At 46.5% G+C, this 12,190-nt stretch overlaps 1 protein-coding gene across 4 annotated transcripts in view; it reads left to right on the forward strand.

Annotated features, from left to right (window-relative positions):
• LOC138489085 (ropporin-1-like) overlaps positions 1 to 12,190 on the forward strand; it is a 547,380-nt gene that overhangs the window by 246,617 nt on the left and 288,573 nt on the right. For all 4 annotated transcript variants that reach the window (XR_011274750.1, XR_011274751.1, XM_069616668.1 and 1 more), the window contains exon 4: positions 3,738 to 3,855. Coding sequence is in view for 2 of the 4 variants with exons in the window: in XM_069616668.1 (XP_069472769.1) it covers positions 3,738 to 3,855 (118 nt within the window). In the remaining 2 variants the exon portion in view is untranslated. The remainder of the gene's footprint in view (positions 1 to 3,737; positions 3,856 to 12,190) is intronic.

Raw genomic sequence — 12,190 nt, forward strand, 5'->3', positions numbered from 1 at the left:
AACCCATGCACAGGTTGCCTGGGGAGTATTTCTTCGCCTCCCTCCATCAGCTGCAAGGAAGAGAGAAGGTCCGTATCCATTCTTGACTGGATATTTTCCCATTTTTAAACCTAGAATCCCTGCATGGGATCTTCCCACTTGTTATCACATTGTCTAGTTTATTCTGGGCCTCTTCCTTCACACAATCCCTCTATCCAGTGTCTACATGGAGAGCCAGTGCTCAGACTCTTAAGTCCATCCTCGCACCCCCTCTCTTAATTGGTTGGGAACAAGGCACACTTTACGCTTTACCATAAACCAGTCAGGTAGCCCAACGAGCTAAGCGTTCGCCCCTGATCTCTGTGTGCAGCCTGCTATGGCAGGTTCGGGGTCCACTCAGCCGAGGAATACATTGAGTACCATTCTGTAGGATAATACCTATGGGTGAGTAGCGCTATATAAGAAATACATTATTATTACTGCTGACTTTTCCTTCTCTGCCCAACTATACATAGGTTCCAGACGTTCCTCCTATTCGCCCTTGCAGTACCTCCATTCGCTGTGCTGGAACGCACCCAATGAGAACCCCAAACATGAAGCCGCCCAGCCACCCTACAGGCAGGCGCAGCCAGAATACTCGCCAGCTCCAGCCAAGCTGCGCCAGAGGCCACTGCCGCGAGGAATGTTGGGAGCACATCGGCAATGGAGGGAACGGCTGAAAAGCAGCGCTCCATTAACAGTACAGGAGAAAACCACATAGCAGCCCTTGGCTTCCCCGACTTAGGCACTTAGGGCAGAAGAACACTCTAACCTCTTGAGGAATGTGAGGCACCAACCACAGGAGGCATGGCGCGCCAGCTGGACTAGGTTACAAGGGTCACAAAAATTCCTAGCGACCCCAGTGATATGGCCAAATAGAAGCGCACATGGTGCTCACATGTGCAACGCATTTCTGCAGCACTTATAAATGGACCCACTGTGTCTAATGTCCTGCAAAATGCTGCGCGTGTTGGCATCTATGTAGATCTATTCCCACCTCCCAAACACTTCTCAGCCTTCATCTTTTGCATAACGTCTGGTTACACAGACGGGCTCACAATGTGCTTCCCTAAATGATATACTGCACTATACAAAACCCTGTTAACATCTCTCTGTCTCTGCTGACGAATCAAGTGCATAGGAAAAGTGCCATTTCTACTGCATAATTCTAATCTTTCGGAATACCAGTGTGCTATGACTTCCACAGCTCCAATCCTGCACCCAGCAAATATGCTCATCTGCTCACTAGGAGTTGATGTGACTTTTGGACCTCATTATGAGTTGGGCAGTGTGGTAAAAATGTGGCGGTAATACCATTGCTGCTGCATTACTGCCCTGTCCAACTATACGTTTGGTGGAAGGTTGGAGGAGTCGCCTCCAGCTGTGAGCTGGGGGTAAATCCACCACCTTTCAGCTAAATTTAGGCAGAATTACTGCCATGGCAACACCGCCGAAATCCCCTGTGGAGTCCAAAGGACCCAATTAAATGGGGGCTAACACCGCCACCACCAACTTTTAATCCGGCGGTAATACCTCTGGATCAAGTGGCGGTAACAGTAATTCAGTTTGGTGGTATCTCAACAGATACCACCAAACTCATTTATGTCTTTTTTTGTGTTTTTATTTCCTTTTCCAAATCAACTACATGAATTTGAAGTTGGCTAACTCAATGGTAATTTGAAGGTATATCAATATTACTGGGAATTTATGTTAACAGTAAATCATTTGAGCAGACTCCTCGTGGTAGAGGTGAAGGTTAGACCCTCCACCCCCACGCCCCCGCCCCCCACCCCCATGGCATAATGGTGAGAACTGTAAAAGCTGAGCTGGGGAGGGGCTAGTAGAAGCTATCTAAGGAAGCAGTATTCTTTTGAACATATTTTAGAAGATATTGCAAGTGGCTCACTCCGCCCATTAGTATCATGTGGGTTGATTGCTTATGTCCAGAGCAGTAGGATTTATTTCACAAAAATACTAACACTCCAAATGATTTTCTCAACAATAGCTATGAATGGGGATACATACACTGTTATATTCAATAATGAAATCATCTCTGTCCTCTTATGCAAATCAGTCCTCACTAAAGAATTCACGCACACCACCATGGACAAATGTGCCCAAGGCAGTCCTCAGTGGTGAATTTCTGCATATCACTTTAAACAAATTAACATGTATTAATGCATGAAAAAAATGTGTCCTCTTAAACAAGTTCCCAATAAGGAGTTCATGCACGTCGCCTTAGACATATTTATGTGAAACTGTCTCCAGTATGGGTAGCATTTTGAATGATAAGCCATAAAGACTGAAGGACCCAGCAGCATTTCCCATATAATAATCTAGTTCACTTTTTGTTCAAAACGTTGTGTGCTTTTTAGTTCTACTATACTGATTATTTATTTATTTTAATTATTATCAATACCAGCATAAATCACTTCAATGTGCCCGAAGAAGGGCCGTACAGAGCAAGAAACACATGTTGATTTGTTTACAGTGATATGCACGAATTTATTACTGATTATTATTTGTATTACTTTGTTTGAAGTGATGTGCATTTAGAACTCATTATTGTAGCTTGATTTTCTTAAGAGGAAGCCTGATTGTTTTCATTGAACCGCAAAGTTGACCATTCTAATTATATACGCCTTGTGTATGGGCCTGTATACACGGGCCAACGTGCAGGTTTTCATTAACACAGTAGGACCTATAGATCCTAAGCCTACATCTCCCTCTAGTGGTGAGAACAGGCGTAGCTATGCACATTGGTCCCCTGTATATCCTGTGGCAACAGCTCTGCTAGCGGACGGACCATTCTGTGCGTTCGGTTAGCCTCTACTTCACATGAAGGCATCAGACAAACATAGATGGCCTTTTATGATATAGTTACATAGTGGTAACAAATGTTTAGAGTCATAGGGGAAGATTTTCAAAAAGTAGCACAAGTAAGACGTGTAGTGGATTTGCTTGTTTTATTTTCACCAATTTAAAAAATGCTCAGGTCCTTTTATTCACAACGGTGATCTTCAGATTTCTTGGGGGGCTGTGCAGCAGTGCAAATGATGCGCTGCCCAGACCCCATGCACAGGCTGCCATCACCTAATCAAGTGCTGAGAGCGCATATCACTGTGATGGGTCCTTAAAGGGCATGTCACTGTGAAATGTCAACAAAGGTAAAAACGCATTTCTATTGCTGTTTGAGAGATAGAAATGCAAGTAGGGCAAGCTCCGCTTAAAATAAAAGGCATGCCAGAGATGGGAATGACCTTGTCATGCGTTGTGCATCGACCTGCACCTGTTCCAAACAGGCGGAGAGGCATGTGATTGATTTCTGCACATTTCAATGTGCACCCCATTTGTGAATTCGGGATGCTCATTGAAATGTGTAGAAGTGCCCCCTTATTTGCACAAATGTACAAAGGGGGATAGCAAAGGGCATCTGAAGTGATGAGTGTAGCTTATCACTTGGACCAAAAGAAAAGGTTCAGAGAATCTGACCCTTATATTTTTGTGCAGGAATGCAATCTCTTCCCAAATATGCATGGAGTAGTAGATGGTGTGGCAGAATAACCGAGGTTCAGTAGAATGCCCACAACATTACTGCAAATGTACCTATGTCCTTTGGGAGTTACTGCACCCCAAAAGGGGGAACCCTTTTATGTATTGCATTGTAAACCTTGACTACTGCATACAAAATAAATTATAAACAATGTTTTCTTCTCCAGATACTTCGACGACTTGAATTCCAGAAAACGTCACTCCATAAAAGAAAAACTGAAAAGCATCTATTTATCAGAACTGCAAGTCATCACCCCAGAGCTCTTAAGGGTGCTGCATGCAAGTGTGAGTACACCGGTCACCCCCCCCTCCATTGTCTCGTGAAGCTGAATATGGACGATGCTCCATGAATAACTCTACAGTGAAAGGAGTGCTTGTGAAGGAAGGTTTTTAAATAACGTGCACATATAGAAACCCAATGTCTATTGTTTTCCTAGAACACATTTGTATATCCCAAAAAGCACACACGCTGTGGATGCCCGTGCCAGTGTTGCTAGTGCGTTAAGAACGAATTTGCTGTTTATTCCAGTTAATTCGGGGGGTGGGGGGTGTGAGTGAGGGGGAGATAGATTCAGCACAATAGTTATTTGAGAAAATGTTATAAGATGATTTTGACATTTTACCATAGGCCGGTCCTTGACAAAATTTGATCAAAGGCCAGCCCATAGCAAGGGCCAGTCCAAACATACCATTTCAAAAATAATCCAGTTACACAGTCCCTCTGGAGAAATACAGGATAGTGGAAAAGCCTTCGGATAAGGATGGAAATGTTGGTGCGTGGAGGAGCGATGAATAGAGGGAGGGAGCTTAGTCACAGCTTTTAGAGAAGGAATGTTATGCAGCATCTGATTGGACAATGGCGGGAAGGGCGGAGTTACAGATAGCCAGACAAATAGAGGATTGGTCTGAGGAGGGAATGATATCTATGGATGAAAAGCTCAAATGGCAGCTCACCCAGTGCCGCCATCTTTATATTTATTGACCAAAATGCATAAGTCACTGAATGGACTTCCCTTTCTAGATTCAGTGTGTGAGAACTGATCAATGTCTTTGGATGTGTTTCTTGTGCCATGCGTAGCCTTGCTGCAGGAATATGGGAAGGATGCTGGGGATGGACTCTCTAGAATAAAAGTGATACTGTGGGTTCCCGGTCATCTAATGGTGACATTAGATAACATTTTTTTAATTATTGTTTGTTGGGGGTTTACCACTCTCCCCCACCCATCTTTACTTATTCCCTACCGTGCCAACCCCTTATCTGCCCTTTCCCACCCCCCCTAAAAAATTAGATGAACGTTTTCATTATAATATACACTTTGAAATGCCTGGTGTTGCAATTGCAGGAGATGAAAGGACGTTGTACCAGATATAATCCCCTATACAAATTAATTAAACATCCGGATGGAATTGCTGCTATATGATAATTTCTTGAACAACAATCAACATGTTACATAAGGCATAATGAGATCTTAACTGTAATGGTGGCGTCTGGAGATCTGTTTCAACAGTAATTTCTTTTTATTTGGAAAGACAGTTTTTAAACAATGAAGAGGGTGCAACTATGGGCTCATGATTTGCCCCGTTGTACGCCAACTGCATGGTCACAAATGGGAGGAGACATATGCAAGGGGGAGGACATGACCATGCATGCGGGGCATATTGTCCTATAGCTCTGATATGTTGATGATGTCTTTTTGTTATGGAATAGAGGTCAAGTACTTTGGAGGAATATAATTTAATTCTACTTACCGTAACTTACCATTCACTCTCAAAAGTAGTGACACAAGAATTAAGTATCTAGACATCAAGATGAAAGTGCGAGACTTAAACATTGAAACCATGCTCTAGTACAAACCAAGAGCAAGCAGTACACGCCTCCATGAAGAGTGCCCAGAGAAATTGTCTAAAGGGGAATATGCCATATTTGGAATTGGTGCAAATCCACTGTAATTGTAGTTCAGACTCTGATTATGCACAAGCAGCTGACAAATATATAATTTTTTTTAAAATAGTGGCTACCTCACTTGTGCATTCTTTGTTGAGCCTGTCGGGGGTGGGGGGGGGGGACAGGGAATCCTCCTAACAAGGTGTAGATATCCAAATAGGGTGTATCCCAGAGCAGATTCAATCTTAGAGTTTGGGGGAGGGAGGTGGTGGACCTCAGTCCCTGAACACCCTAAATGTGCCTTGCTTGCTAATAGTGGTACCACTGTCAATCACTCAATGACTTCCTGCCGCTTTCCTGGCAAAGGTTCTCTTTTATTGCTTGTAGATCCGCACAATCCAGAATAGAATGCAGAGGTGGAGAAGCGCAGGGAGCAGATAGCGGGGGACGCCAAGCATGACACAGACCACAAGACTAGAGTGCACTCCAGCCTAACAGCAGACTGCCATGAAGTGTAACTTAGAATGAATAACGAGACTCTAGACGAACATTGACTTGAGCAAAATTCAAGACTGCATGAAAACCCACATGCAGGAAGGGGGTGGGGCAAAAAGGGTCTCTTGAAGTCGAGTAATGTGATGACCTATCTCAGAGGAAGAGCAGAGGAATAGAGTATCCCAATGAGTCGGGTGAGGCAAAAAACAATGGGAAGAGGGAGGAAGGAAAGTACAAGGAAGACACTTGTATACAAAACCTGTGGAAACAGAGTGAAAGGTGTTTAGGTGAGGTCTGGTGGGGTGTTCTTAGACCAAGAGACCAGGCGAAGGAGGACAGTGGAGCAGAGTGCTGAGAAGTCTGCGGCACTGCAAGCAACGTATTTAAATTTAAAGAGTGGTACCAAGTGTGAAAGGTTGAAACTGTGGTTGTGAGAGTGTGTGATGGAGTGGGCAGTAGTACTGGGCTTGTGAGAGATTGGAGAGGGTGAGAGAAGAGGGGCGAGATAACGATTGCACTGAGAAAGAGAAAGAGAGAGTGAAAGTGAGAGTTAAAGAGGAGACAAGTGCAGAGAAGGAAAAAGGGTAGAGGCAGGAGGGCGTTGCAGGAGGAAATTATGTAAGAAGACAGGAGGAATAGAGGAGGAGAAAGAGTAGAGACAGAAGAGTGTAGTAGGAGAAGGCGCAGTGGAGAGAGTGAAGGCAGAGTGGACAGAGAGAGAGAGAGAGATCAAGAGAGAGGGGCTAGAGAGACCAGAGGCAAAGATAGAAGGAAAACAGGGAGAAGAAAGGAGGCCTCTGATCACAGAAAGGATTGAAAGAAGGAGTGTGAGGAAGAATGTTTAGGGGGACAGGCATGGCACCAAGTGTCTAGCAAATCCTGAGAAAGGGAGAGTGTGTGTTATATAAGGCTGCAGCCTTTAGGCCCACACAACAACAGTAAGTGTTGTGGTGCTGCGGCCCTCACAGAGAACAGCACTTTCTGCTCTGCACTTCTGGCATCTTCTGTGGCTACTCAGGGACCGAGCACACCAGCGGAGACCACATCTTTCGGCATGCTGCATGGGGCACACGATGATGACATCATTGTGCTCATAGCAAGCCACGCAGCAATGATGTCATCATGTACGTTGTGTCTTGGCTCAACGCATTTGATAATCCCCACAAATCCATTCAGAGCTTCTCAACTGTCTTCAGGAGAGCAGCCTGACTATGCGTCCATCTCCTTTTGGATCTTCTTTCTGGATTCTGAACCTTGGCTTCCGGCTACCTTGGATTGTCCCTTCGTGGATTTCCATCTGGTTACAGCGTTTTGGTTTGTCTTTGACTTCCTGGTTTACTGGACTTGGCTCTGTTTCCTGGATGGGATTTTGGATTGCCACCTGGAACCACGGTATGGAGCTTGTTTTTGTTTCTTACTATTTTTGCTTTGCTATCCTAACTTTCCAAGGATTTATTCATCTTTTGGATTTTGTTTTTTCCATGGATTTTGGACCCTATCCCTCTAGGTGCATCATTAATGTCTATCAGAATGGCACTGTCATGGTCCAGCACTCCACCTCCTTCTTGATAGGCGTCTTCCGTCTCTCATCAACTTCCTCCCTTCTCCAGCCACTACTCCATCTGTCACCCTTTATGCCTCTTCTCCACCACCGATAGGCGTACCATATCCCTGTACGCCCTCAGAAGACCTTCAAAGGTGGCAGCCATCTTCACGTAGCTACCCTCAACTCCCGCTCTGCTGTGAAGCACTCCTCTTATATCTGTCTCCTTCTTGAAGACATTGAACTTCACTTTCTCACTCTCACTGAGACGTGGTTCACTGCCAGCTCTGTCACTGCTTTTGACATACACCTCCCTGAGGGATACAAGATCCTTTCTAAGCACAGGCCTAACCGGTCTGGAGGCGGAGTGTCCTTGATCTTCCCTGAATGGGTCCCTGCTACTATCATTACCACTAAGACCTACTCTTCCTTTGAATGCCTCGTCTGCAGGCTTGGTGTCATCCCAAAACTCTCGCTGACTCTCGCCACCATCTACAGAACCCCCACTCCAGTCTCCCTTTTTCCTTTCAGTGGTCTGACCTCACCTCTTCCCTTCTTGCCTCCAGCTCCAAGCTTCTCTTCCTCAGAGTCTTCAATATTCACCTTGACCCTCCTGATATGGCCACTGGACTCTTCTGCAGCCTCTGTGACTTTCTGTCCCTCACCATTCATCCATCCAGTCCGACCCTCTCAGCCGGACATACCTTGGATGCTCTCATCTCAGCAGACATCCCCATTTCCAAACCTCTCACTACACCTCTCTCTTGGTCTGACCATGCTCTCCTGTCCTCTCACCTGGATCTCTTAGGTCCCCCGGCTAAGCCTCTGCCTGCACTGCCAGTCTCCTTCTCCATCATTCAACCGATGAAGGAGTGTCAGCTGCTGCTTTTACTGCCACTTTCAATCCCCCTGCGACCCCTGCCACGGACTCCCACACTGTCTCTGCCCTTGCTAATCTTCCCCTCTCTATCACCAACACCCTGGACATCCTTGCCCCTGTCATGAGGATCCACATGAAGTCTGCCTTCAAGTGCAACACCTGGTATGACTCCGGCCTAGCCTTTCTGAAACGCAAATGTAGAGTTGCTTAGCGGAAGTGACAGGCATCAGGCACATCCTCTGACAGACAGGCATACCGCCTGCTCCAAAGGCAATACAGACTCTCTATCTGCTTTAAGAAGAGGTCCCATATCCAAGCCCGCATCTCAGTGGCCAATAACAACACGGGCAAACTGTTTAAAATCTGCAAGGAACTCACCAATCCTACTGCAGTCTCAACTTCTCCCCTGCCATCCCTGGCCCTCTGTACTTCAATGGCCTCCCACTTCGTAACTAAAACTCAGGACATCCCGTCCTCACTCTTCTCTACTCCCCTCACTCCCCAGCTCTCTGGCCTCCCTTGACCCCCTCTTCTCTTCCCTCTTACTCTCCTCTTTCTCGCCCATACCACCGCATGAGATCTCTAGACAAGTCCTCTGTTTGAAAGTCTCCTCCAAACAGGTGCTCCTCTGCTACTCCAGAACTATCAAGGACAACATTGTCTCCCTTGTGCCAGCTTTGGCCGATTTCTGCAATCACTCCTCTACCACTTGCCCCCTCCCTCTAACCCTCAAGCATTCTCTTGTGCATCATCTCCTCAAAAAGCCCTCTGCCAACCCCTCCTGCCTGGCTAACTAACCCCCTATCTCCATTCCCCCCTTCCTGAGCAAACCTCTGGAGTAGTTGGTCATCTCCCAGCTTTCCCGCCACACTGATTCGGTTGGTTGTCTCCATGACCGCCAGTCTGATTTCAGAGCAGGTCAGATAGTACAGCGAGTAGAGCACTCGCTTTGACATCCGTGCAGAGCCTGCCGACGCAGCGCTCAGATGCTTGAGGGTTTGTAGTGCTGTATAAACGCAAAATAAAAAAGAGCAGATAGAGGCACAGAACATGCTCTACTGAACATCCATGAAGACTTGCTCTCAAATCTTGAATAAATCTTTCCATCCTTTCTTATCCTTCTTGATCTTTCCTCTGCCTTCGACACATTCAATCATGCCACTCTGACAAACCGGCTCTGTGACACTCTTGGCATCACAGACCTGACACTTGGCTGGTTGACCACATTCCTCTCCAGCCAACCTGCGGTTCAACTGGGCTCTCTTCTCTGCCCTGTCACACTCTCCACCTGCGGCATACCTCAAAGCATTGTCCTGTCACCGTGGCTCTTCAACATCTACCTTGCCCCCTCGGCCCACCTGATCGCCTCCTTCTTCCAGTGTTATGAAGATGACATGCAGCTCTCCTTCAAGCTTCCCTCTACTTACTCCTCTTCCTCCTCTCTCATCCCTGATTGTCTGACTGCTGTTGAGGCATGGAGTGCTGTCAATGATCTCTGCCTTCATTCCACTAAGACTGAGATCCTTCTCACTGGGACCCCAGCTCCTTACTTCCCTCCCTCCCTCTGGCCAACTTTTATGGGTTTTGTTCCCTCACTCTGTTGTGAGACATAAAACCTTGGTGTCATCTTTGACTCCTCCCTCTTCTTCTCTCTCCACATTGCAGACCTTGCCAAGAAAGCCTGCTATCAGCTGCACCTCCTCAGAGGCATTTTCCCTTTCCTCATCTTCCCCCAGACACTCAATGGGCCTCATTTTGAGTGTGGCGGTTTGGAAATAAGGGTGTCGGTCGCACCGTACCAGCACCCTTTCCGGACCGCCAACCTCCAACTCTGCCTTCCTGGGCTGTTGCGCCCTTCAGGTCTGACCTGCTGGGCACAGCAGTCCCGGTAGGTGAGTTGTCATGAATGCACCGGCACCATTAGCAACGGAGCCAGTCCTTCTGTGTCCCCATTCCTGTGGAGTCCTATGCACGGGAATGAGAACTTACACTTTCCGCCACCTGATATCCGGGGCCGCTGGAACTTCTAATATCCCGGTCGCACTGGGATATCAGGTGGTGGAAACCGTGGTACGAGATTGGCGGGTTACCGCCAAACTCATAATGAGGCCTGATGTCTCAAGAGATCTGGTCCTCTCTAGGTTGGACTGCTGCAACAGCCTCTTCCACAATCCTCCTTTATCCTCCCTTCGCCCCTTCAATTAATCCTGAACAGGACTGCAAGACTTATCCTTAGCCTCAAGCCCAGGGACCGCATCTCTCCAGCTCTAGAATCTCTTCACTGGCTCCCGGTTGCTGCTAGGATCATGTGTATGGCCCTCTGCATCATCCACAAGGCTTTCTGGGGGCTGGGACTCTGCTACACCCAACTCTCTCTCCCTAAATACCTCCCTGCTGGAGCCCTTCGTTCTTCTAGCTCCAACTCTCTGCAAATCAGACACTTCCTCAAAGCAGAGAGCATGTTGGGGGGGCGGTAGATCTCTCTTTTCCGTAAGAGCCTCCTTCTGGAACGGTCTCCTTACCCCTCTCAGGCTTGAGCCAGATCTCCTTAAGTTCTGGAAGCTCCTGGCTGCCCAGTTCCCTCTGAAGTTGCACAGGGTACCTTACAAATATCCAATAAATACATAAATAAAATGTAGTTGGGAAAGAAGATTGGACCATTGGTTTGTTTCCCTAATATAGTTGGGAGAGAAGAGTGGACTTTTGTTTTCTGACTGGAATCGTTAGGTGTTGAACTAATAGAGGGGGAAGACGGAGGTAATTCTTGTCACTGCACATCATCACTGATTGCTTGTTCATTTCTCTTTCTAGCAGCTTAGGAGAGGTCCATCAGGCCCCCTCCACACTTCCACCCTTCGGCCTCTCTTTCTACACAGCTGTGTTTTGTGCTGGCTTGTGTGGTACTGTCGGAAGGAAGGACTATCACTCTCGAGGGGCACTCATCGGTCCCCAGCCTTAACAGTAGGATAGCTAGACAGTTGGAGTTACCAATCTCTAGTTGCATTCTGGTGAACAGTGAGTGGGGGGCACCTGCCTGGGCTAGGGTGCTGGGAGTCCACAGGAGGTCGAGGGACAAGTCAGGGACACCCTTTAGTTGGACCTCTTTCAGTCATCTAAATAAACGACCTTTAACTTTTTTCTCTGAGTTTGGGGAATTATTGACGTTATCATTGTCAATAAGCATTTGGCAGGTATAGCTTAAGACCCACCTCTTTGAGGTGCTTATCTGAAATCTGCCATCTGCTTCCTTTTAGCATTGTTCTATTTTACTTGTGTTGCCGTTGGTCTAAACAGCACCAAGATGCCTTTGTGATGGATGATTGCACATAAGCAAACATGTTTATAGTCTAGTGTTAACTGGCCTATTATTTCGCATGCACCTTAGTGGGATCAGTGGGCATCTACCAACATTATTATAGAAGGGAAAGGAATAATGAAATGTGTGTAGATATTGCTGGGATTTGCCACATAATGTATTTTTCAATAGTGGATTATTAACACTTACTCCATTGTAAGACGGCTGCCAAGCTGTTCTCCCTAAATCATGTCATTGCGTCAAGTAATGATACATGTAGGAAATGATGTAAATGGCACAGGTTGTGCGATCGATTCCACCCTTCACAAAGCCTCAACTGGGTGAAAAACGTTTGCCTTTTTTCGCCAATCTACCTATGCCTGTGCCAAGCGTATGATTGATTTTTTATACTTACTTATAGATGATTTTATTTTACATAAACCCACAAGAGTACACCCTGTATTTTAAGAAGAAACGCACTGTGAATATGGCGTTGAGGGAGTAGGTTAGTTAGACAACAAG

Source organism: Ambystoma mexicanum, chromosome 9 (genome assembly GCF_040938575.1).
Source record: "Ambystoma mexicanum isolate Mex_15411 chromosome 9, UKY_AmexF1_1, whole genome shotgun sequence".
In the NCBI taxonomy this organism is placed as follows: domain Eukaryota; kingdom Metazoa; phylum Chordata; class Amphibia; order Caudata; family Ambystomatidae; genus Ambystoma; species Ambystoma mexicanum.